Genomic DNA, 26,536 nt, shown 5'->3' on the forward strand with positions numbered 1-26,536 from the left:
TACCATATGAAATTTATGGAATGGTGCTCCTTCATTGACCAGCCAAGCAGAGGATGACTGACCCTGGGGACGTTACAGTCAAAATAATTTTAAATAAAAAACACAAGGACATATCTTCACAGTTAAAAATAGGGAATTGCATTACCTTCTGGGAGAATACCCAACCCTAATATTAATACAGGATTAGTCCAGGATTCAGAGAGAAAATCAGAATTTCATTTATATTCTGTTGTATTGAGCAGATGTATTTTTATCTCAGCTCACCCTCTTAGGATTTCAGAGTTATTAGTTAAATCACTGAAGTGGAGGCATATTTGTAGTAAGTGTAGTTGGGTCATTGTTCTTGACTTTTCAGGAAAAATGGAAAAGTACCATCTGCTGTGTGTTAGGCAGACTTTCTTTTTTACCTAATCCTAAATCTTGTAGGCATATTCAGTGAAAGGTAAAGTTTTTATTTTAAACTTGATATTGCTTTGAATGTTTGTTGATTTTTTAGGTTATGTTGAGATTTAATTCTACTCCAAGGATGGATAAAGAAACATTAAGCTGTTTAGGAATTAAGTGGAGTTCTTTCATTCCTAAGGGGGGACCTTAACCCAGGTACATCACCTGGCATTGGAGGGAGCTGTAGATGGTCTTAGAGGCCGCGGATGTAAAAGTCTGGTGGTGTTTCTTGGATACCATCTTTAAAATCCTAGTGCTCTCTTAAAGTACAGTGTGTTTATAGTGTGTGGTTTATGAATGATGACTTTGGTGAATTATTAGATTATGAAACATTTTTGTATGTTTCTTAAACATAGGATCCCAGATTGGGTCCTGTGCATTCTCTGTAATCTCAAGTGGCAGTTGTTTTAAAACTTAAGTGGAAGCAAAGGGCGTATTTGGTGATAGCAAGGAGAAAATCTTTTGCTTGGAAACACCATACAATACCAGTGGCAGCAAGCACTGTCATTTCTAGCACATAAGTCAACATCCTGCTGAACTCTTTCAGTGTAAATTATTTTTAACATCTAGCAAGAGAATGAACTGTGATTAAGTCATTGGCGCTTCTCAGAGCTGATAAATGGGAGGAAAAAAAAAAACCTGAAGGAAAGAGAGGGGTTTGTTTTGTTTTGTTTTATATATTGTGGTCTTGCCATGGAGCATGTGGGATTGGCCCCTCACCCCTGCTTTGGAAGCACAGTCTTGACCTCTGGACTGCCCAGGAAGTCCCACAGAGAGAGTTTAAGCAGGGACGTGCTAAATACTTTTATTCCTGTAGTAGTTAGTAGTTTTAAGTTTTGGTAGTGTTCACTCTTGATTGCTTTGCCAGGTCAGTCTTCAGATATTCCCCTGAGTAAGCCCTGTCTCTCAGGCCGCAGTTTTATTTGCACAACTGCTCGTAACTGCACTGCCCCTGTTGGTACTTTCTCAGGACTGACCTGGTGAAGCTGTTGGGACTGGCAGAGTACAGGGTGGAGACACAAACTCAGTGTCTGGCTAAGCTTCTCAGGGTTTTCATTGATTACGGGTCTGTCATGTGTATCATCAATCAGTCAGTCAGTTCGGTCACTCAGTGATGTCCGACTCTTTGCAACCCCATGAATTGCAACACACCAGGCCTCCCTGTCCATCACCAACTCCTGGAGTTCACTCAAACTCACGTCCATCGAGTGGGTGATACCATCCAGCCATCTCATCCTCTGTCGTCCCCTTCTCCTCCTGTCCCCAGTCCCTCCCAGCATCAGTGAGGTGGCCAAAGTATTGGAGTTTCAGCTTTAGCATCAGTCCGTCCAAAGAACACCCAGGACTGATCTTTAGAATGGACTAGTTGGATCATGCTGCTGCTGCTGCTGCTAAGTCACCTCAGTCGTGTCCGACTTTGTGCGACCCCAGAGACGGCAGCCCACCAGGCTCCCCCGTCCCTGGGATTCTCCAGGCAAGAACACTGGAGTGGGTTTGCCATTTCCTTCTCCAATGCATGAAAGTGAAAAGTGAAAGTGAAGTCGCTCAGTCATCAGATCAGATCAGTCGCTCAGTTGTGTCCGACTCTTTGGGACTCCATGAATTGCAGCACGCCAGGCCTCCCTGTCCATCACCAACTCCCGGAGTTCACTGAGACTCAAGTCCATCGGGTCAGAGATGCCATCCAGCCATCTCATCCTCTGTCGTCCCCTTCTCCTCCTGCCCCCAATCCCTCCCAGCATCAGAGTCTTTTCCAATGAGTCAACTCTTCGCATGAGGTGGCCAAAGTACCGGAGTTTCAGCTTTAGCATCATTCCTTCCAGAGAAATCCCAGGGCTGATCTCCTTCAGAATGGACTGGTTGGATCTCCTTGCAGTCCAAGGGACTCTCAAGAGTCTTCTCCAACACCACAGTTCAAAAGCATCAATTCTTTGGCGCTCAGCCTTCTTCACAGTCAGGCCACACAAAAGGAGTAATTCCTGAACTGAGATTGATTTGAATGTATCTTTCTAGTCCAGTTTACTTGACGAGTAGTTTCCCTTTAGTTAGTTATTTATTGGCCACATGGCTTGTGGGATCTCAGTTCCCTGACTAGAGATTGAAGCCAGGGCCTTGGCAGTAAAAGCGCTGCATACTGACCACGGGGCTGCCAGGGAATTCCTGCAGTTTCCCCTTTGTTTCAATGATAATAAAATTGCCTCTTGGTATCTTAAATTTTTTCTATGATTTGCAAAACCTATTAAATTACAATGCAAACGTTTCAGCTGAAAGAGTTGTAACTATTTGAACTTCTGACAACTGTGGTCACTTTAATAAAAAAACAGTAATACACATTAAATGGCAGATAACTATTGTCTCACATACGGTGAAAGCAGTTGAAACTTTGAAAGCTTAAAATATTATAGATCTGTTTTAATCCAAAAATAACTTGCTTTAACATAAATAAGCCTTTCTGCTGAATAAGCCAAGGCAGTGTGTCCTATGTATGGAACACTACTACCTCTGTAAAAAAATATATACTGCCATAAAAGTCAGTTATTGTCTCTCAGTGCATATTTATTGTTCTTTTAGCTTGATATATGTTTTCTTTCCTGCTGCTTTCCTAAATTATAGCTGGTTTTGACGTACGCAGCGTAGTGGACTTGTCATCCAAACAAAAAATGAAAGCATGGTTTGCCGTAAGCTTGGGGGCCGTATTTAAAGTGGAAATTACGGTATTCCCAGAATAGCAAACCTGTTTTTAATTTATATCCTCACCTAATACCAGAAAGGATTAAAAGTATTCAATAGAAGGTAACGTGGGAAGATAACGGGATTGGTAAGGAGGATGAGGAGAAAGCGGGCAGGGATGCTGCATGGATTGGTGGCCCTGCGGGACAACAGTCATGACACCGCTCGGGGTCTGCAAGCACCTCCAGTCCGCGCGCAGGCGTCGGCTCTGACCCGGCTCCGCGGAGGCCGTGCTCCCGCCCGTGAGTCGTTGCACACAGCGCTGCTGCTTCATGAGGGGAGGGTTTGCCCAGCTCGTAGGCGGTCTCAGCACGGGGACCGCGTCTTCGGGTCGCGGGAACCCTCGGTGTTAGGCGGGGGTCTACCGTGGCTCCGACAGACGCACCGCGGAGGGTGTGCGGGGTTTTATTTAAAGGCCTTCTCTAACGCAGCGGTGGCTATGTCTATCTCCCCATTAGACGGAGGAGGCGGAACAGACGGGGCCTTGCTGCTTGTGAAACGTACAGTGAAGTGCAAACGCCAGGTCTCTTGGTGCGCCTTAAAACCTGCAGCGTCTCTGCTGCCCCGGTCCTCGCGGACACGTGCTCAGCCGCGCAGCTCCCGGCGCGAGGCGGCCCTGCACGTGGCGCGGTGCCCAAGGGCCTCCCGGGAGCGCTCGTCTGCGCGTGCGCGGACCGGGCCAGCCCGCAGCCCCGCCCACGACCCGGCCCCCTCCTACCCCGCCCCGCGGGACTGCTGTGCTTGCGCGGACGCGCCCCCGCGCACGCTTCCGGCCTGGCGGGCCGCAGCGCGCACGCGCAAACGCAGCTGGCTGCCCGACCAGGACCCGCGGGCTACGGAGCACGCGTGGACTCGAGCGGCGAGTGGAGTGAGGAGCCCGCGCCGACTCCGCTCGTCCGCGTCTCCCGACACGGTCAGGGTAGCGGCTCTGGTACTCGGGGCCGGGCGGAAGGGGTTGGGAGGCGCTGCCGTCTCGGGTGTGCTCAGGTCGGCCGCGGGGCCGGGCCCGGGCGCGTGGAGCCGCGCTTCCGCCGGGGTCTCAGCGTGTGGAGTAACGGCCGTCTCCAAGGCGTGGAGGGGAGGGGGGTGGTGTCTGGAGGGGGGCCGCCTGGGCGTGTTCCGGGAGGCGGGGCGGTTGTGGTGGCAGCCCGTGGCGGTGGACGGTGTGCGTGTGGACACCGGGGTCGCGGGCGGCGTCGTTCTGTGGAGGGGCACGGGGCAACCTGCCGCCCCTCGTCGGCCCCGTCCGCCCGCGTCCCGGTAGAGGCCCGGATGCTGGAAATATGGACAATTTAGAGATCCACCCTCCACACAATTTTTTTTTTTTTTTCTTTTTCAGCTATGAAAGTAGTTTTCTTAATCTGCTGTTCGGAATTATTTGCTTTGAAGTTAAAGCCAACTTTTTTGTTTTCATGTTTTTATTTCTAAGTAATTAGCTAACAGATTTCAGGTTGCAAATTGAAAGCCATTGTCAGTCCACAAATGCAGCTGTGGAAACATCCGTACGCATTCATATGTGTACACAGGAAAGTATGTGGACTCGCGCACTTTTCCTTGCCCTTCAGCTGTTCCAGGCAGTGTCGTGGTGCAGCTGGAATCAGGAACCGACTGTACCTGCAGTCTCTCGCAGGAGACGTTGGATTTTAATATTTGCTAAAGTGGTGTTGCTTCTTTTTTATCTGAGCACTTGCTGTTGGCATCTGCCAAGGTGTGTGTGGTGTCTTCCCCCACTCCCGCGAGTAATCTGTGGCTCTTTATCTGGCTCGTGAACGTGATGGCAGGCCTGGGAGATAATTTAGACTTTCTGCTCTTGACAGCGGAGAAGGCAGTGGCACCCCGTAGGCTGCAGTCCATGGGGTCGCTGAGGGTCGGACACGACTTGAGCGACTTCACTTTCACTTTTCACTTTCATGCATTGGAGAAGGAAATGGCAAGCCACTCCAGTGTTCTTGCCTGGAGAATCCCAGGGACGGCGGAGTCTGGTGGGCTGCCGTCTGTGGAGTCACACAGAGTCGGACACGACTGAAGTGACTTAGCAGCAGCAGCAGCAGCCCTTGACAGAGCTTTCTAAAAAGGGAAAGAGAAAGCCACCCGCCTTTGCTTTACCTTGAATGAACACACACTAGGTAGTTAGGTAGGGATGCTCCCAGGAGATTGTAAGCGTTGTGAAGGAACACCATTCTGAGCAAATGTTGGTGGCCCCCCATCACCTCAGGTGAACTGGTGTGGTCTCTGGGAGACAGGTGGGCACCCTGGAAATACCTCACATCTTCCACTGAGGCTCTGAAAATGCACAGGCAGCTACTCAGCGTGACAATTTCACGTTTATACATGTGCTGCCTTGGAGTGTATGATCCAGTTTTCTGGGGGTGAAAGGTTTCATATTTTTGGGGTCTTTGGTCAGAGTAGCTTGAGTGAGTTGAAGAAATTACATTATCTACAAACATTATTTCCAAACCTACAGAAAGGGATAAAGTTTTTTTTTAAATTTTCAATACAATTTTTAAGAATCATTTTAGCCTTGAGTGCAGTCTGTGTTCATGTTTGGCTGTGTCAGGGCTCAGTTGCTGTGTTTGGGATCTTGTGTCATATTTAGCTGCAGCATGGGATCTCTTAACTACAACACGTGGGATCTAGTTCCCCAGCCAAGGATCGGACCCGGGCCCCCTGCATTGGGAGCAGGGGAGTCTTAGCCACTGGACCACTGGGGAAGTCCCAAAAGGGGGTAGTTTTCTTGATAGGTATTTTCCTCACTGGAGCATATTAAGTTTACCTAAGATGCATAAAGCTGTTCAAAGAAAACTGAACTGTCGTCATATATTCAGCTTGACCCAAAGCTGGCAGAGTCAGAGCTTTCTCCTGGACCTACTGTACTTTTCTCCTCCATATTACTTAAAATCATAATTTATGGTAATTTTCATTTTCTAAGAAGAGGACAAAGAGAAAAGATAGTCAAGGCTTTCTCTCCAAGATTCCTGAGACCTCTAAGCTTTGTTTTACTCTGACAATGAGAGGAGATGGGAGAATGGCAGTATGTTTGTTAGCAGAATAATCACCTTGCTCAGACATTTTTAGGATTCCCTGTCTAGAGTAGTAACCTTTAGAGAGATCCTGAAGGAAAAGAAAAGATGTGTCTTGTGGGTGTCCCTGGAAGCTAGTAAGCATTTGGACGACCTCTCAGAAGGCACTTGGATACATGTACTTTCATCACGTCCGCACTTCTCCCCACAGTAGAAGCTGGGCCTTCCACTTAGGAAGGATTAACATATATTTGACTAACTGAACAAGACAGAGTCCTTGCAGTAGTGGTGCATTTGATTCATTAGAGCTGATCTTGGCAAAAATGTGAAGTTAGAAGGACACCTTTTGGGGAGTAAACCAGCTTGTGACTGAGATGGAGGTGATCTCATCACCTCTTGATCCAGCGCTGCAGGGAGCTCTAGAAGTGGTGCTCATGGAATGTAAAGCCCGTGAGTCCCCAGAGACTTGACTTTGAAAGGCAGTGTTCCTGGGACGTGTAAGCGTCAGGTGCCCTGTCATCACGTGCGTGTCGTTCTGTACATAAACCTGCCCCAGGTGTCATATTCCATGATGAGGGTATTTGCATTCCATGGTTCAGCCCTGTGGCTTCGCTCTCCTGTTACTAATGATTGTGAACAGTGCCCCTCATCAGAGCACTAAGTCCACCCCCTTAGCAGTTCTGCTCCATTTCTCAGCAGCTTCTAGCACAAATGTGGGACCTTTGGGCAGCCCTCGCCAGGGTCTGGTGCCCAGTCAGTGGGCATTCTCTTTCCCTCCCAGACTGTAGCAGCTTCTTAAAGAACTCCTGTTCCCATGTGTAGCTCTAAAGCAGGTGAATGCCTGGTGTGTAGCATCTAGAGCTGTTATTGTATGGGTGATGCTGGAAAGGCTTGCAGTCTTCCATCACGTATGCACACATACACGTGCCAAAAGTTAAGGCTGTCAACTTTGTATTTTAAGAAAAGTTTTTAATTAAGGAATATCGGTAGAGACCAATAAGTAAATTATACTTTTATTTTGAAGTAAAAGAACTGAAGCAAGAAGTAACTTATTAAGGAAATAACCTGTTCATGAAAAGTATTTGTGTGAAGAAATACCATTTAAGTCAGTAGGGAGAGTGATACAAGAAGATGTGATTTTGGAAACTTTGTGGAAGAAAACATTTCCTTGTTTTTTTCCTATTAAACAACCCTGTCTTATAACAAGTTGGTTATATGATCGTGCATTTCTGAATCATTGATTAAAATCATTCGCTTCTGATTTGAGTTGTGGGTTCTATAACTCTTCAGCTTCCCTGCCCTCATCTTTCTTGTTTTTAAGGTGAATTATAAAACTTTAGAGTTTATAAGTACAGTATACTTTAAGTCATTGTTCTGTTAGCTGAGCTCACGTGTTTGGTCTTGGAGGGCCTGGCTTCCCTGCTGTTTGTGATCTCGTGGAGTCTGTACGTTAGCATCAGTGTCTCTGGCGACCCCTGTCCCTGTGACGTGCACAGAGACTGCTTTAACTCCAAACACACTCTGCTTCTGGGCGGCCCTTGGTGGTCTGCAGTCGCTCAGGGGTGCCTAGTAGTGACATTAAAATACCCACTAGCTGTCTGATGCTATGTTAAGACTGCTTATCTGTTACAAGGGTGTTGGTCCTTTCAGCAGTTCTTTGGACATACTGATCACTGGACCCCCTCTGGAAATGTCCCAGCCCCATCCTGGAGCAGGCAGGAACCTGTGTCCCGAGGCCATCTGTGTGATTTCTCGTCGCACTGCTGCATCAGGGCACCTGGGGCACGGGGACGTGATCGTCAGATGCAGGCAGTGATCTTCTCCACTTGCCTTAGAAGAAACAGACACTACTATGCGGAGCAAGTTTTCAAGATTCTTTGGTTACATTTTTTAATCACTTCTCTTTCATGGTGAACAAATGTTTTCTGTTAAGCTATGTGAGAACACAAGAAAGAGATCTTGCTTGTTTTAAGGGCTGTCCTTTCTATTTTACAAATTCTAAAGTATGGTCAATATCTCCTCCCTGTACTTTACAAACAGAAGCCACCCTGGGATGCTTGGTACCCTTGCAAAGCTGATCCCATCCACAGACTCTGTCTGTTTATAGATGTGTATGGAGTCTGTGATGACAAGAAGGGTGACCTGGAAGCATTCAGTTGCTTCCCAGAAAGCTGATGAGCCAGTCTCGTGGCATGTTTGATGCATGAGTCCCGTGTCATGACAGTTTCACCACAGTGTCAGTAAACAACCCATCTGCCTCATGTAGAACTGACTGGAATAGTCCGTGTCAGATGAGACATGTGTTAAGGTTGATTTGATCTGGTTAACAGATTGGACAAAATGATGTCTCTATAAAGAAGAATCACTTTTGACCAGATGCCAGAGGCTACGATGTACGTAGATTTCCTTGGATTGCTTTTTGAAGTCAGCGTTTGCTTCTCCGGCAGTGTTCTCTAAATCGTTTGTGATTTTGTAGATCCATGCCCTTTGAATATCTGTCACATGCAGTCCCACATTGACTGTTCTTTTCCTTCAGCATTTTCAGTGAGCATCATAAATGACAGTTGAAAGCAACTGCCCAGTGGTTTGTTGATTCCTTAATTTTAATGGACCTTTACTAAAAATATTAAGTGTTGGAGCCCTTAAGGATCAACTGATAAATGAGAATTTCATATTTAGGTTTCATGTAGAACTCTGTCCAAATTCTTACTCTGTATCTTGTGGGGAGGGGAAACAAGTCAGGGATTTACTTTTGCAAAAACACCTGATAGATTTTATATTCATCATTTATAAAAAACTTGTTTTGAAAGCATTAAATTTTTTTTTCATGATTCTGAATCCTGAAATACAAGACCAGTATGAAGCCTCTTTGTACCTTGCAGCTCGGTTTGCAGTGTTCTCAGACTTTCTCAGCCCTGCACAAAAGCTAATAATCTTTCCCTTTATCTTTTCTTCTGGGACAGTGAGCATGGTTCACTTGAAGGTGTATCCCATCTCTGTTGATATTTGCATTATGTTCATGCATTGTTTTCTTAACTTTGTCCGTACTTTTTAGGTCTTTTAGCATATTTAGGACAGTTGGGGTCTTTGTCTAGCAGGAGTGCTGTGTGGCCTTTTTCAGACATGGCTTTTTTCTTTTCAACGGGCCATGCTTTGCTGTCTCTTTGTATGCTTTGTTCAAAGTGCTTTTGTTCATACTTTGTTTATAAAGTATGATTTTGTTCATACTTTGTTCACAGTATGATTTTGTTCAAAGTGCTGGAAATCAGATTTTCCCCCTTCTCCAAGATTTGCTTTTTCTGTCATTCTGTTGTTGTCATTGCTATTATTATAGTCTGTTTTTGTGCTAAACATCAGCCTGAGGAAGCTTGAGGTCTTTCTAAGCCCACACCTTTTCCCGGGCATGTACATGCACCTTCTAAATCCCTCCACGTATGCGGTTGCTGTTTATAATGGTCTGGTCCTTAAATATGTGGCCCGTGAAGGGGGCGGGGTGGTCATAGCGCTTTAAATCCCCGCAGAGTTGTCTCTGCTGGGGGTGGGGGGGTGGAGTGCTGCAGCAATGGCTGCCTGCCTCTGCCTCCATGATCAGAAGTACCATCAGCAATCAAAATCCAGATTCCCAGTATTTGAAGAAAGGGGTCTTTATTGCCCACTTTGCCCCCACTGGTTACATACACGCTGCTCCTGGAGCTGTTGGAGTTGCGTTCTGAGACTCCAGCACGGCTGTCTGCCTGGCGTCCGTTCGTCTCAGGGCTGGAGGGGCTTGCATCTTCCCCATAGCTTAGCTCTCAGGTGCACGTGAAAGTCCTCTCTACCCTCATAGGATGTTTTCCCCTTCCGCCCACTGTCTGAGCAGTAAAAACACTGTCCCCGTTTTCTTTCTGCCTCCTTGTTTCTGCATGTGACCAGTCTTATGTGGTGCTTCCCGCTGTGCTGTGACTTGGATTTCTAGAACTGGCAACAGCAAACTTTCAGTGGCATTGACCTCGCTGTGTCATTGTCCTCACTTAGCTGTATAAGTTAACCCCTGAGCATAAAACCTTCCTGAGGCAAAAATAAGGAGAAGGGATAGGAAGCCACTGCTGAGTTAAGGGCCCAAACTGACTGAAATTAACATTTTAAGTCTTCTCCTGGGAGTTGAAAGCCTTTGAATAGACTAATGATCCAAAGCAGTTCCATCAGATAGATTGTGCCAGTACTATTCTCTCAGTTTGGAGATAGTCTTCCCAGATCCTTCTAATAACTTTGTACACACTCTAACCATTCCTTCCCACCTTTAGATCCCACCTTGATGATGTCTACCTTCTGAACAGTCTCATCTCTCTGACCACTTTATTTTGTGCTCTGAGATGATAGATCTGTTAATCTGCATTTTGTCTAAAAGTGATACAGTGATAGCTTGTTCACTTGTGTCCAGCTCTTTGTGACCCCGTGGACTGCAGCGTGCCAGGCTTCCCTGTCCCTCACTGTCTCCCAGAGTTTGCTCAAACTCATGTCCATTGACTCGGTGATGCCATCCAACCATCTCATCCTCTGTTGTCCCTCAATCTTTTGCAGCATCAGGGTCTTTTCCCATGAATCAGCTCTTCACATCCAGTGGCCAGAGCATTCAGCATCAGTCCATCTTAATCTGTGAAGGTGACAAGTGACAAGCCAGAGCCAGTCGTGCTCCCTGCACACAGCGTTCACCATGCTCGTCATTTCCTGTCACTCTTCGTAGTGTTGCTTTAATTATTGATTTCTTGTGGTCCCTCTGCTGCCAAGTAGTCACATGAAGGTATTAAACTAGTGGTCACCACAGATTCCGTACTGTCAGTGAGATGCTGCAACTTGAACAGTACTGAAGGTAATATTTTTGTTCCTGTTGTGTGCCAAGGACGATTAGGTGGTTTGTAGATAGTAACTCATCTAATTCAGAACAACTCTATTAAATAAGTTTTAACATTATCTCCATTTCATAAATGAGAAAATTAAGGCATAGAAGAGTTAAATACTTGCTTAAAGCTATGTAGTTAATAAGTGGCAAAGCCATGATTTACACTTAGGTAGTTCAGCTCCAGTTCTTGCTCTGAATCCAGTATTGTTTTTCTGAATGTCTAAATAAATAATAGCAGAAATGCTTTTTCACAATCAGTATAAAAAATACCAAGTATCTGCTTCAGATAAGAGCTGTTTGTATAAAGTATTAGAACCTCTCCATCTTGAGATGAGTCTGTGCAAAAATTATAGATCGTTTACTGTGAAACACTGCAAACATTTAAGACTACAGCCTGCAGCAGGAAGTTGTGTCGTGATGCACGACCCTATACACACGTGTATTTTTTGCTAAAACATTTCACAGAGCACTACTGACTTCTACTATAAGCTATACATGTACTTGGATACATTCTTTTCTGTTTTTAAAAAATCTTTTATTTTCCTACATTGAATTCATATCTTAATGGAAATCATTGTAGTGTGAAAAGTGTGGGTAGAAAAATAGATGAGTCCTTTCATGAGATTTATTCTAAGTTCTTTGAAAAAGATTATTACTTGGGGAAGGCCCAAACTGTTTAGAAGCCATTTCAGACACTTTTTGGTTACAGAATTAAGTCCATGGGTCTCTGCAGATAATATAGTAAACATTTTTTAAATTATGTATTCCTCACTCCCAGTGGTAACCACTATCTTTAATCTTTGGTTTTTCATTAACTTGCTTTTATCCCCATGTTTCTGAACTTCACTTAAATAGAATTATTGATACTATATGTATTCTGTAACTTTGTGATTTAACATATTCTTAAGATTGATTCTTGTTAGTATATATGGCTGTAGGTTTTTTTTTTTTAACACTGTCATGAACTTCCACTAGGAGTAACAAGACTAAATTTCCCCTCCCATCTGATAGAACTGAAAAAAAAAAAAACAGGTAAAATATGTGGGGAAAAATGTCTTTGAAGATAACGGGCACCAGGCCACAAAGGTCAGTGGTCCCTGAAAAAGGGAAATGAACAGACTGAACCTGATGGTTACTTTGTCTTACTGCCCGAAAGACTTTTCAGGCTGCTACGCAGGGAAGGGAACCCAGGGACCGCTCTGAGTTGAGGAAATACTGATAGATTCTGGGGAAGCCTCATGGGAAGCAAGCAGGGCAGAGTGAGTACAGAGGAGGAGCTCCAGAGAACTGCGGTACAAGAAATGTTCATTCAAGCACACGGAGAATGACAGGTGATGGCAGTATTAATCAATACAAAATGAAGTGCAATGTAAGTGGTTACGATGTAGGTTTTTTTAAAAGATTTTTAAACAGTGTGCTGTATTTCAGTTAAGTTCAGTCACTCAATCGTGTCTGACTCTTTGCAACCCCATGGACTGCAGCACGCCAGGCCTCCCTGTCCATCACCAACTCCCGGAGTTTACTCAAACTCATGTCCATAGAGTCGGTGATGCCATCCAGCCGTCTCATCCTCTGTCGTCCCCTTCTCCCGCCTTCAATCTTTCCCAGCATCAGGGTCTTTTCCAATGAGTCAGTTCTTCGTATCAGGTGGCCAAAGTATTGGAGTTTCAGCTTCAGCATCAGTCCTTGAATATTCAGGACTGATCTCCTTTAGTATGGACTGGTTGGATCTCCTTGCTATCGAAGGGACTCTCAAGAGTCTTCTCCAACACCGCAGTTCAAAAGCATCAATTCTTTGGTGCTCAGCTTTCTTTATAGTCCAACTCTCACATCCACGCATGACATGACTATTGGAACAACCATAGCCTTGACTAGACGGACCTTTGTTGGCAAAGTAACGTCTCTGCTTTTGATATGCTGTCTAGGTTGGTCATAACTTTTCTTCCAAGAAACAAGTGTCTTTTAATTTCATGGCTGCAGTCACCATCTGCAGTGATTTTGGAGCCCCTCAAAATAAAGTCTATAACTGTTTCCTCTGTTTCCCCATCTATTTGCCATGAACTGACAGGACCAGATGCCATGATCCTAGTTTTCTGAATGTTGAGTTTTAAGCCAACTTTTTGACTCTTTCACTTTCATTAAGAGGCTCTTTAGTTCTTCGCTTTCTCCCATAAGTGTGATGTCATCTGCATATCTGAGGTTATTGGTATTTCTCCCAGCAATCTTGATTCCAGCTTGTGCTTCTTTCAGCCCAGCGTTTCTCATGATGTACTCTGCACATAAGTTAAATAAGCAGGGTGACAATAGACAGCCTTGAACTGATTTGGAAACACTTTGTTCCATGTCCAGTTCTAACTGTTGCTTCCTGACCTGCATACAGATTTCTCAAGAGGCAGGTCAGGTGGTCTGGTATTCCCATCTCTTTCAGAATTTTCCAGTTTGTTGTGATCCACATAGTCAAAGGCTTCGGCATAGTCAATAAAGCAGAACTAGATGTTTTTCTGGAACTCTCTTGCTTTTTCCATGATCCAACGGATGTTGGCAATTTGATCTCTGGTTCCTCTGCCTTTTCTAAATCCAGCTTGAACATCTGGAAGTTCACGGTTCACGTACTGTTGAAGCCTGGCTTGGAGAATTTTGAGCATTACTTTACCAGCGTGTGAGATGAGTGCAATTGTGCGGTAGTCTGAGCATTCTTTGGCATTGCCTTTCTTTGGGATTGGAATGAAAACTGACCTTTTCCAGTCCTGTGGCCACTGCTGAGTTCCAAATGTGCTGGCATACTGAGTGCCGCACTTTCACAGCATCATCTTTTAGGATTTCAAATAGCTCAACTGGAATTCCATCACCTCCACTAGTTTTGTTTGTAGTGATGCTTCCTAAGGCCCACTTGACTTCACATTCCACGATGTCTGGCTCTAGGTGAGTGATCACACCATCATGATTATCTGGGTCTTGAAGATCTTTTTTGTACAGTTCTGTGTATTCTTGCCACCTCTTCTTAATATCTTCTGCTGCTTTTAGGTCCATACTATGTCTGTCCTTTATTGTGCCCGTCTTCGCATGAAAACTTCCTTGGTATCTCTGATTTTCTTGAAGAGATCTCTAGTCTTTCCCATTCTGTTGTTTTCCTCTATTTCTTTGCATTGATTGCTGAGGAAGGCTTTCTTATCTCTCCTTGCTATTCTTTGGAACTCTGCATTCAAATGGATATATCCTTTTGTCCTTTGTCTTTCGCTTGTCTTTTCTCAGCTGTTTGTAAGGCCTCCTCAGACAACCATTTTGCCTTTTTACATTTCTTTTCCCTGGGATGATCTTGACCCCTGCCTCCGGTACAATGTCACAAATCTTCATCCATAGTTCTTCAGGCACTCTATCAGATCTAATCCTGTGAATCTGTCACCTCCACTGTATAATCGTAAGGGATTTGATTTAGGTCATACCTGAATATCTAGTGGTTTTCCCTACTTTCTTCAATTTAAGTCTGAATTTGGCAATAAGGAGTTCATGATCTGAGCCACAGTCAGCTCCCGGTCTTGTTTTTGCTGACTGTATAGAGCTTCTCCATCTTTGGTTGCATATAATCAATCTGATTTCAGTATTGACCATCTGGTGATGTCCATGTGTAGAGTCTTCTCTTGTGTTGTTGGAAGAGGGTGTTTGCTATGACCAGTGCATTCTCTTCACAAAACTCTGTTAGCCTTTGCCCTGCTTCATTACTCCAAGGCCAAATTTGCCTGTGGTGTGTTTATATCAAATGTAAAAATAAGACGTTGGACAATAGTAACACAAAGGCTTGGAGGAGAGAAATGGAAGTTATATACAAATCGTAAGGTTTTTGTATAACACAGAAGTGGTGTAATGTTATTTGATCGCGTGCCATGATAGATACCCTATAAACCTGTAATCCTTCAAGTAACTACATAACAGTTACAGGTGGCAAGCCAGCAGAGGAGAAAAGGAAATGTTTTCCATGTGATATAGTACCCTACTGTAGGAATACACAGCAGTCTGTTATATTATGTAATGTCCAGTGGGTGGACATTTCAGCAGTTTTAGTTGTTGCCAGTACACATTTCCACTTTGAACGTATTCTCCATGTCTATTTATGTGAATCACAGGAGTTTCATATAGTTATATGATGCAGAATTTCTGAGTTTGAAGCAGAGGTAAGGTAATATTGTTATCCAAAATGTTTTCATCAGTTTACATTTCAGCAGCAAAGTAGGCCGTTTCTATTATTCTACACCCCCCAAAACATTCGGTGTTACCTGTCTTTTCCATTGTAGTCAGTCTGGTAGGTATATGGTTGTATCTCATTGTGATGGTAATTTGCATCCTCTCTCATCTCTTAATTTTCCTATCTCTTCCTCTACCCCTCCTTTACCAATCCTTCACTTGTCCCATTGTAACACCTAGGAGCCTTAGGTCACCTCAACAATGACATTCACACATAAAAAGCTCTGATTCAGAGTCTACTGTGAATTATCTGCATGTGACCACTGCGGTACCAGAAGAAAGCAAAACATCTTTACAGATTTCATTCTGCAAGGAGTCATAAAAATGTGAAAAGTCTTATTGTGAAAACTGTATACACGGAGAGAGTAAGCATGCATTTATTTGTTCAGCTTTAGTTAGTGGAAGATCTCTGCAGACATATGTATGCATGTGCTTGGCTGCGCCCGGCCTTTGTTTATGGCACGTGGCATCTCGTTCCCTGACCAGGGATAGAACCCGGGCCCTACACTGGGAGTGTGGGGTCTTGGCCACTGAACCACCAGGGAGGTTCCTGGTCTCAGAAATTTTAAATACCTGTTTTCCTGATACAACTCACTTCCAGTTTGGATCATTGCTATGAGTTAATTTTTTTAATTGTTTGATGGAAAGGAAAAACACACTAACATCACTTGACTCATTCCCTGCAGGTGTGAGATGAGTGACTCCGAAGACGAGGGGCCCCCCCAGCTTTCTTCATACGCCCTTGCAGCTCTGCAGGAGTTTTATGCTGAGCAGCAGCACCACCACTCTGACCTCTGTGGTGACGACAAGTACAACATCGGGATAATAGAAGAGAACTGGGTAAGTGACCATGCTCTGCATCCATCCGGACGTGTTGGCAGTGTGGAGTGTGTTCTGTACCTAGTCCACTGTTGGTCTTTACCCCACCTAACAGCCCAGTTTGTCTCGCTTGTCACTAGGAAGCTGATAGCCTGTTCAGTAGCTAAGACTGGGAGTGCAGATTTTCCTCATTCTGACCCGGGCTGCTTGGTGGTCAGAGGAGGGGACGTTTCAGATAGGGGAAGAGATCGTGTCCAACAGACTGTACTTCTTGTAGACAGATTCATTCTGTCAGTTTTTACTGGAGCACAGCATTCCTTATGGGAAGGGATCATTGCAGTAAGGGGGCAACTGGTGTTAAACATGTGAAAAATTGATGAAAGGGGTTTTAAAGAAGATATTAATAGTTCCTGGTGCACAGTATGTATTTTAATTGTATTTTTATGAGCCAAATAAAAATAGGAATTTTTAAAAGTGAGTTGAGGAAAGCTAACCTAAACTGTAACGTAGAAATCTACCTTTTTTGAAGCATAGTTGAGAAATAGATGAGGCTTGAAATTTCTTTGACTACCTTAATCATCGATCTGCCTCTCTTCATCACTTTGCAGCTGGGAGGTGTGTGTGTGTGCAGTCTTTGACATTTTGTGTCAAGTGTAGATCTAAGTTATATAAAGTTTATATTTTTATATAAAATTATATAAAATTCATCATCTGTTTGAAATTGGGACAGAAATGTTTCTTTTTATTTACTCTGGATGTTCCACCTACTCAGATGCCTCTAGTTTTCTTTCCTCATGTTTTCGTCTTTAGCTTGATGCTTTGAATAGTAAATATTAGAAACCTGAGTCCACCTTAAGGTAGTCTTTCTCTTTTCCTTTTGCTTGCTTAAATACTTTGTACTTTCTGATTCTGAAAGTAATCTATGGTTGGTGTAGAAAATAGGTAAATATGAATAAAAAAACAAGTCATAATCTCACTACCTGAATTAACTATTTGTATATTTTTGGCACTTGTTTTGTTCACAAAAATGAAGAAATCTCCCAGGAAGTTTGAAAGAATACATTATAAAACTAGAGGATAAGTCCAGGAGGCATGAGTGAAGCTTTTAGATGTAGGTGACAAAGAAGATCTTAGAACCTTCTGGAGAAAAGCATGTCACCTCCAGTGTCTCAGGACAGGTCACATTGCACTTTTCAATAGCTTTATTAGAAACTAGAAAAAAAGTGAAGCACTGCCTTCAATATTTAGAGTGAAAATTTCATTCAGTCTAGGATTCTATGCCCAGCTGAGTTACCAATGAAATGTGAGGATAAAATGTTAAATGTGTAAGACATGGTAAGTCTCACAACATTGACTTCCCATGCACCACTTTTCAGGAGCTACAGGATGATGTTGGGAGAATTAGGGATAGTTTCGGAGAACCCAAGCAAATGCAACAGTGGTTTGTTTATTAACTCTAGAAGAATAGGAGGTGCCATACCAAAAGGAAGCGCAGAATATACTGCATGGCCCAGCAGTGACACTGGCTGTTGACAGAATTCGTTTTGGTAAATAGATACGAATTAAAAGGACACGTGTATGCCAGGTCTAATACAATTCACTCGTTCCTGTCACAGCAGCTGAGCCAGTTCTGGTACAGCCCGGAGACGGCCACGCGCCTTGCTGAGGATGCAGTGGCAGCTGCCGGGGAGGGCGGCAGGTGAGATACTGGGTTCTCTTCTCTTTTGCCTTTTAATCTAAAGTAATACTTTAAATGTCCTTCCTGGATGAGAGATGGTTTGTAAGAAGGTTCATCTGTAATCTGCAAAACCTGTGGTTGATGATTTGAAGACCACAAGGAATAAAGAATGCTTTCCTGTCGCCGCTAGGGGCACACTCAAAACCCTGTTCCATGTAAGTCATCTTCATCTGTTCCTTAACATTTTTCTATTCCTTTTATTCCCCTGCTGCTGCTGCTAAGTCACTTCAGTTGTGTCCCGACTCCTAGCGACCCCATGGACTACAGCCTACCAGGCTCCTCCGTCCATGGGATTTGCCAGGGAAGAGTGCTGGAGTGGGTTGCCATTGCCTTCTCCTTTATTCCCCTAGAATTGCTTTAAAAGAAAAAAATCTTAATGTTTGATCTTTCTGAAATTTTGAGAATTATAGGTTTTGTTAGTTTGGTATTTATTTCTGTCAGAACTTTGTGTGCATAAGAAGTCAAATGGTCCTGAAAGACTTGTTGAACAAAGTAATCCTGCCGGGGTCCTGCCCCGGCTGATCCAGGGTATTCGAAGCGGGGACGGCGTCGGCGACCTATTTATTTAAATATTTTATCAAAGATATAAAGAGTAATAGGATGAGGATAGCTCAGTAGGAAAATTCAGTGGAGAAAAGAGGCTGAGTAGCTTGGTTTACGCGGGAGACCAATAAAACTTCAAGACAAGAAGTTTGCATCACTTACGTAGGCCGCAGGCGTCCTTCCATTCTCCCGAAGGAGAGGAGACACTGAGGCCTCCCCGGTTGGATCTTAGAAGCCCAGGCATAATTAGTAAGCATGGGGGGTTCCGAGCTCCAGATGGAGACTCAACCAGAGTGAGAGAGAGAGCGACATGGGGAGACCAGTATTTCGAGAAACTGATCCTAATTCTTTATTTTCCAGAGTCTGTTTTTATACACTGAGATGTTATACTAAAGTCACGTGGGGACAGCAGTCCTGACTTTTATTAAAGTCAGGTGCTTCACACAAATGTATACAGAGGTCTTAGGGGTGTTACATCATCTTCTGGCCAGGGGGGCCTGCTGACAATTTACGACCCTCTCCTTGTGACAGCGGTCAGTCAACCAGGACACTTATTTCTCCAGGGGTGATTATTCTTAAAACAGACGCCACCCAAATAAAGTTACATTCCTATAGGGTGAGGGTGTAGTGGGTTTTAGTTAAGGAAAGAATTTACTTAGCCTAAGGTCTAACGTAGTCTTCTGTATATTCATTAATGTGTGTAAGGGCAGGGGATGTGGAGACTTAGCAACAAACATTGGCTCAACAAATGAAAAACCCTTCACCAATACAGTTTCTAATCAGCCCATTATACTTATACTAATAGTTTCTAACTTTTCTAAGGAACCTGTTTTTAGAAGGTTTAAAGCATCTCCTGCCTCTCACGGTTGGGAGGCTGTGAGCAATCACATGTGGCCGGACAAGCCTGTCAGGCAAGCTAGAGAACCTTCAGAGGAGTTTGTAGGTTAAAACACTCTTACCACGCCCAGGAATTATTATTAACTGGAGCTCTAAGTTAACTCCTTCTCTGAAAGAGGTGGTGGGGGACAGCCCCCCGTAAAGTCAGAGGTGTAGGTGAGCACAAAGTAGTAAAGTAGGCAGGCTCTGGTTATGGGGGTAGATGCTCGAGGAGTTCCAGGGGGACTCCTGAGGCTCGATCCCGCCTTTGCGTATGTCGAGCCTCCTTCCTCATGACCTTTGCCACGGGCGGAGTACATCACTCTGGCCCCCAACATAATCCATTGTTAATTTTCCCCTTGTCCCCCCCTTGCCTTTCAGCTCTTCTACAATTCTAAACCTGTTTATATTGGCACTTGTTCATTTGTCACTTACAGACATCTCACCTTAAGAGACTAAGGATTTAGCTTCTTCATCCTCCACTGCACACAGGTGTGCTTCCTGTCCGTGCTCCCAGTAGTTATATCCATTTTTATGGTTGGACTCATTGGTAATATTTTTTGAGGCTCTTGCTTCTACATACTTCCGTGGTGGCTCAGCTGGTAAGAATCCGCCTGCAGTGGGGGAGACTTGGGTTTGATCCCTCAGTTGGGAACATCCCCTGGAGAAGGGAATGGCTGCCCACTCCAGTACTCTGGCCTGGAATCCCCATGGAGAAGTCCATGGGGTCACGAAGAGTCGGCTACAACTCAGCAACTTTCATGAGTGATAATTAGTTTGAAATTTCCTGTTTTATTCCCTTGGTTTGGGTTTCATATTAGTAGCTTCATAAAATGACCTGGGAAGTGTTACTATGTTTGTTTCCTGGAAGTGATTGTGTAGAATTGGTGTTAGTTATATCCTGTCTTGGTTAAATAGGGTTTATACGTCCATATCACTAACCCTCAAATTCTCCCAGTGGTGTAAATCTCTTAACCAACGAACTTACACATATTTCAACTCCTTGGAAAAAATACTCCCCCCACCCCCCTGGCTTTGCCACCTCTTCTGTCTGGGCTGGTGTACGTCCGGCTCTGGTCTTGGTATTTCCCTCCACCATCTACCGAGTGTCCTCTTATCTTTCTTGTTCTGACCTTCCTGTATCCAGTATCCCAGTCCTTAGTTCACAGCTTTATCTTGGTTGGGTACATCCTTCAACACTTTTCACTAGAGGGAAATTTTAAAAACCTGTCTCAAAATATTTTTATTCTACCCATTCTCTTGATGTGTTATTGAGAAGTACAATGCCATTCTGATTTCTTATGAGAAACCTGTTTTTTGCACCCCTGCCCCCTGCTGGCTTAGGGTTTTCTCCTAATGCCGTGTTGTGTGTCCTGGCATGGTGCTTTCATTTGTCGAAAGGGGTGGAAACCTTTCTGTTCTCATAACTCGGGTCCTCCAGTTTGGGAAAATTGTCCTTTTTTTTTCTTCTATTCTTCTTTACCTGATTCATTTTTCTTTCTGTCCCTTTCACACGTTTTCTCTTTCTTACCTGACCTTCTGGGAAAATTCCTCAACTTTATCTTTGAAACTTTCCACTGACTTTGCCATTTCTGCTGTCCTGTACTTTATCACCTGTAATTTCTTAGGTCTCTGGATATTTATCAAGGTATCTTGTTCATCCTTCTGAGGACATCACATTACAGGACTTCTTCTCTTCACAGTCTCTGACTCCAGCATGCCTCTCATGTTTTATTAATATTTTGGCTTTAGTACGCACTGACTCTCCTGAGTGGTCTGCTGACCCTCTGCTGTGTGCTCCTAGTTGAGATGGGCACGCTAAGGCTGGAAGCTCTGATACATGGGCAGGCTTTCTCTGCTTGGTGTCTGCAGTTAGCTGGTGTGGATCAGCTGTTTTCCCAGGAATGCCCGGTCAGTAAATCCAGGCTTTTTCTTGTGGGCTGGTAAGAGCCCCAGAGCGAGCCACCTTCCTTCCTGGGAGTCACGCATCTCGTTGACCTCATTCCAGGAGGTCAGGGCTCCCAACATCTGGTGGGTTTAATGTGATCCTTGCCATTCCACACGGCCCTTCACCACTAGCTGTGCCCCTACCCCCATCCGGACAACATCCTTCCCATTTTCTCCCACAGTGTGGAGGCTTGGTGCAGAGATGAGAATCCTGGGTCGTTTCCTCTTCGATAGACCTTCCAAAAACAGTCCCCCTGCCGCCCCTTCACCCCTACTTCTTGAGCTACCTGGTTTTCAGCTTCCTGAGCTGCGGGTGCTTTGGTGTTGGCGAGGCTCCCTCTCAGCTTTCCTGGCTGCCAATTTGGGATTTGGCTCCCTTGGGCCTGCAGAGTCAGAAGCCACCCAGACCACACCCTTGCCTGTCAGCTTCCTGAGCATGTTTCCTTTGTCTTCCCTCATTGTCTTGCTGTTGGAGGTTTCCTTCTCATGATTAATTGCTTTGAAGAAGCAAATCTAAATGAATGTGTTCCCTCTGCATCTTTATCTGAAAGTCCTAAGGCTTTTTCTTTATATATTAAATATATGAATATTACCAAATAACTTGAAAATATTTAGTTTGAGGCTTAAAAGTATTTGAAATAAATGTTAAAAGAGACCAACAGGAAAATAACAGGTAAATTCAGGTCATGGGCTGCGTAACTCTTGTACCTAATGTTTCACATTTTTTTACCATGAAACATACATTTCATACTCAAAAATTATGAGTTTGTAGATCTGTAAACACCAGATTCCTCCCCAAATTCACTGCTGTTATTACTTTAGTTTGTAGTGTGAAGAAAATCTGACATGGGCTATACTTTTTCAGTGAAGTGGTTATTTGGTGCTGTATGCTGTCACAAAGCTCATTCATGAGCTGGGTCTCTCTGTTCCAGAATAGCGTGTGTGAGCGCCCCCAGTGTCTACCAGAAGCTGAGAGAGCGGCACAGAGACGATGTCTCCGTCTGCATCTTCGAGTACGACCGCAGGTTTGCCATATACGGAGAGGACTTTGTCTACTATGACTACAAGAACCCTGTGGACTTACCTGAGAGGATCGCCACACACAGCTTTGACATCGTCGTGGCAGATCCCCCCTATCTCTCGGAGGAATGTCTTAGGAAAATGTCAGAAACCATCAAGCTCCTGACCCGGGGAAAGATCCTGCTGTGCACAGGTTTGTGCTGGCCGACCACACACCCTGTGACCTCATTCCACTTATCTCCCTGCACCCTGGGGCTGAGGTGCTGCTGCCTCTCGGGGCCTGTTGAGAATTCTGTGGCACGACGCCCAGGAAGTGGGGTTTGGCGCGAGGTGAGGGCACCGGGAGTGCTATCTGTACTCAGCAGTGTCAGTACTAGTAACGTGTCTGGCTCAGCCTCTCTAGCTGATAAAGAAATATGCAACCTCTGGGGTTAAAGTGGATGTCAGAGGTCACAGACCAAGATGTTAGATGGTTTACCAGAACAGAAGATGTTCTCACCGGTGAGGGAGGGGGATTATCCTGGCGTTTCAAAATGAAAACATGAGCTGTAGGTCCCCCTACTTTCAGGCCTGCAGCCCCTCGCTCCCCCTGGTGCAGAGGACGGGCTGGAGGGAGACGTGCAGTCATCAGCCAGAAGCTGGTACAAATGTGTTTGCACAATTAGATATTACTCAGAAAGGGGCTGCTGAGTCCAAGTTGGAAAAAGTTTTTAGTAAAATTATCTTTTGTTACTTTGTAGAATATAAGTAATTTTTACAATTTCTAAGTATCTCAGCTTTATAGAGGCAGAAAAATTCTTGATAAAGGGAAAAATAGTAGGAACTTGGCAAAAATGTTGGAGGAAGTAAAAGGATAGAAAGCAGTGACCTTCCCCCTATTGCTGAGTGGAACTGGCAGCTCCTTGCCCCCGCCAGCGTGGCTCTGAGGCTTGTCTGGTGGTTCTCCTCAGGTGCTGTCATGGAGGACGCGGCAGCAAAGCTGCTTGGAGTGAAGATGTGCAAGTTTATTCCAGAACACACTCGAACCCTGGGAAATGAGTTTCGCTGTTTCGTGAATTACAACTCCGGGCTGGACTGTAATCTGTCAGTGCGGCTCCCAGTACAGGAAGGACCCAAGTGACGTTTCCTCTCTGAAAAACTTACCACCTCCCTTGTCCTCATTTTCGAGGTAAAGACATTATGATTTCCTTAGGATGTCCCTGGAGCTCAGGGTGCTTTTGCCAACTTGAGTCTGTAGAATTATATCTGGAAGAACTTTTAGACCCCATCTAGTGGAGAAGGCAATGGCACCCCACTCCAGTACTCTTGCCTGGAAAATCCCACAGACGGAGGAGCCTGGTATGCTGCAGTCCATGGGGTCGCTGGGAGTCGGACATGACTGAGCGACTTCCATTTCACTTTCATGCACTGGAGAAGGAAATGGCAACCCATTCCAGTGTTCTTGCCTGGAGAATCCCAGGGACGGGGGAGCCTGGTGGGCTGCAGTCTATGGGGTCGCACAGAGTCTGACACACCTGAAATGACTTAGCAGCAGCAGCAGTCTGCTCTCCTCACTTAACACAGGTAAAGAGCAGTACGTAGTGACCAGCCAAGACCTCAGCCCCTGGCTCTAACAGCCAGGGAGTTTGTAGTTGAGGACGCAGTTTGTGTCCAGAAGAGGGAGGGCACATGCCCAGTAAATATTTGTTAAATGAATTCCATTCAGAGAGAAGGTGCAAATAAAGGTTACCTTTCTGGATCTTGGTGGGGAAAGTCGATTCTTCCATTGGGTATGTGCTGCCTGTTAACAACTAAGGTGAGCTAACCTGATGAACACAGTTAATGGAACTGCTTTATTTTTCACATGCAATACATTTACTCTCCTTTGTCCAGTGCTCTGATGTTTGCACTATTTATATTTGCAGAGTGGCTGGAAAATGTTATACAATAGTGGCGACTGAAATAATTACCCAAGGTTTGAAGGCAGTTTTTCTTTTTGTGTATTTCTTTGTTGTTGACCTGAACCCTTCTGAAAGGTTCAGATAATATCTAGTGGTGTATTCCAGATATACCACCACTAGGCTTACCATATGTTGTTATTTCCAGAGGTTGAGCACGGAAGTAACATTCACCCCAAGCTGTAGAGAACTACCCACAGGTTTCAGTTCTGAATTTTTATTTGGAAAATATGAATTTTGCTCAGCAATGTTTTTCATGTACAACCTCTGTCAATATATAATACAAACTGGAAGTTCTCAGTAAAGCTTCCATTCAGATCAAGCCAAGGCTGATGGTAAGTGGGGAAGAGAGCACATAAACAGAGGCTGACTTCACAGTTGCTCTTAAAAACTTCAGCCATAAAATTAAGACCTTAATAAACATCGTTTGCGCTAAGAACTAGTTGAGACCATCAAAGCTGAGTCCAGAGAGAAAACCACAGCCAGCATGCCCTTCACCTACCTGTAGGTGTTACATAAATCGAGTTAAGAAGGTCTCACGTTTACAGATAGTTCTGGGGTTTAGCTGCAGTGCTAGAAGAGGCTCCATTCCTGCATTCTGGAAACTGTAAGTCTGCCCACTTAATAGCTCCTGAAGCCCTTAAAACTAGCCAGATACCTGGGAATTGGCACAGACCTTACATACCACGCTCTGACCTCACTGCCTCTTGTCCACAAACTGGCCCCTGACTTTGAAAAGTGAAAAACTTTCTACCTGTATAAACCTGTGGTGATTTATATCCTCATGAATAAAGACTGGGGTGAGCTGAGCTGCCCATAGGGAGGGCAGGTCCTGTCCAGCCATGTCCACTGGTGACCAACCGAAGAGTTAGCCTACCTGAGCTTCTAAAAATTCCTGCTGAGGAAGTGAAAACAATGTTTATAAAATGTTTACAGGTCAGGTAAAAACAATATACTTGCTCAAAATGGCTAATATGAAAATACTTTGTTCCTGCCCCTATTGAAAAAAATAGCTGAATAAACGGATTACACTCTACTTTTTAAAAGACTGCAAGCATCGGTCTGTCCTCTGAGGCTCACCCCTCCCGTGGTCCTGGGGGGCGAGGCAGGCCACCCTTCCCAGTCCCCATCACCTTCCGGCCGCCCTGCGCTCCTGCTCGAGGAAGTCCGGGGCAGCCCACCACAGGATCCAGTCCGGTCCTGTCCACCGCTGGGCACGTTTCCTCGGGCCCGGGGTCCCGGGTGGGCGGTCAGGGCCGGGCCGACTTGTCCAGGCTGGAGTTGGCGGCGTCCGCATCCTTGTCCGGCCCGGGCACGCAGGTGCAGCCCACGGGCACAGTGACATACTCCTCGACGTAGACGGCGCGACCGCCTGCGCAGCCCGGGGTGCGGCGCAGGACCACCGCGGGCACGAGCACTGGGGCGCTGCGCAGGCGCACGTCCTCCTCCCCGCGTGGCCCGGTCAGGCAGCCCCGGCACAGGCAGTAGGCCTCGGGCAGGTACCGCGGGAAGCGGCCCGGGTCGTAGGAGATCCTGCGGGGAGAGGGCGGCGCTGGGGCCCGGGCCACGCTCCCTGAACCACGCCCGGAGTCTACCGCACACCCCGAAAAGGGAGATGCCCCTCCTCAGCCTGGAGCCTGCAGCTCCTCCAAGGGTCCTGTGGCCTCCCACCCCGAACCGCCAGACCCGTTCAGGAGGCCCAGACCCAGGTCCCTCTGTCCATCAAGGTCCACCCACCGCCCTGCCCACGCGAAGGGGCTGAGTGACACGGAGAGGGGGCGGGCAGGCCAGGACTTGGAAAGTGAAGGAGACCCTAAACCTGACCACTCCATGTTCCTCCATGTCACCCTACTTCCTGGTCAGATGCCAAATCCAAAGCGTCAGCAGCCCACGGCGGGCCTACAGCCGCCGGCGGACTCTGACCACACCTCCCTGAAACCCGGAAGTCACTAGTGGGGACCAGCACTCCTCCCTAACATCCCCCACGTCACAAGGTTGCCATGACCCCAGACTCTCATCACTGTTCATCTGCCCTCTTCTAGAGCCGATCCCTTGTGACCCTTTAGTCTCAAGAGTCACAGCTGTGACCTTTGACCTCATGGGGGACACACTGTATGCCGGTCACACCCGGGAAGGCCCCGGAATGCTAGCCCCACGGGAGCACAGGACAGAAATGAACCAAACGAGATCAGCCCAAGGGGACCTCTCTGGACTGGTCTTCCCTGGCCTGCAGTGCCTGGGACTTCCGGGCAGCAGCTGAATTAAGAAGTGTCCAGCTAAGCAGGACCTTCACACAACCAGTTATGGAAGCACAGGTGCGGGAAGACACGTGACAGTTGACAGG

General features: G+C 45.6%; 2 protein-coding genes across 10 annotated transcripts in view; one reads left to right on the plus strand and one right to left on the minus strand.

Annotated features, from left to right (window-relative positions):
* Positions 1-95: 95 nt before the first annotated feature.
* EEF1AKMT1 (EEF1A lysine methyltransferase 1) lies at positions 96-23,993 on the plus strand. 9 transcript variants are annotated; one of them, XM_070380549.1, is made up of 5 exons: positions 3,928-4,087; positions 15,999-16,152; positions 17,751-17,830; positions 22,168-22,448; positions 23,206-23,993. In XM_070380549.1, the coding sequence occupies exons 2-5, from the start codon at positions 16,006-16,008 to the stop codon at positions 23,373-23,375; spliced, it is 678 nt and encodes a 225-aa protein (XP_070236650.1). In that variant the 5' UTR covers positions 3,928-4,087; positions 15,999-16,005; the 3' UTR covers positions 23,376-23,993. The 9 variants fall into 9 exon arrangements, with proteins under 9 accessions (XP_070236642.1, XP_070236643.1, XP_070236644.1 ...); XM_070380547.1 differs by having other exon boundaries at positions 3,932-4,093; positions 17,748-17,830; XM_070380546.1 differs by having other exon boundaries at positions 3,933-4,105; positions 17,748-17,830.
* A 1,306-nt stretch (positions 23,994-25,299) lies between these two features.
* IL17D (interleukin 17D) overlaps positions 25,300-26,536 on the minus strand; it is a 29,677-nt gene continuing 28,440 nt past the window's right edge. The window contains exon 3 of the mRNA XM_070380550.1: positions 25,300-25,725. Within this exon, the coding sequence (XP_070236651.1) occupies positions 25,443-25,725 (283 nt within the window). The 3' untranslated portion in view covers positions 25,300-25,442. The remainder of the gene's footprint in view (positions 25,726-26,536) is intronic.

The sequence above is a fragment of the Bos mutus genome, chromosome 12 (assembly GCF_027580195.1).
Source record: "Bos mutus isolate GX-2022 chromosome 12, NWIPB_WYAK_1.1, whole genome shotgun sequence".
In the NCBI taxonomy this organism is placed as follows: Eukaryota; Metazoa; Chordata; class Mammalia; order Artiodactyla; family Bovidae; genus Bos; species Bos mutus.

What these genes read in the sequence shown, in the direction of transcription:
- EEF1AKMT1 (XM_070380541.1), top strand. Translation starts at nt 3,272, where the DNA reads ATGAGGAGAAAGCGGGCAGGGATGCTGCATGGATTGGTGGCCCTGCGG. An exon ending in CGGTCAGGGTAGCGGCTCTG is followed by an intron (nt 4,106 to 10,754) that starts GTACTCGGGGCC and finishes AATCTTTTGCAG; the next exon opens with CATCAGGGTCTTTTCCCATG.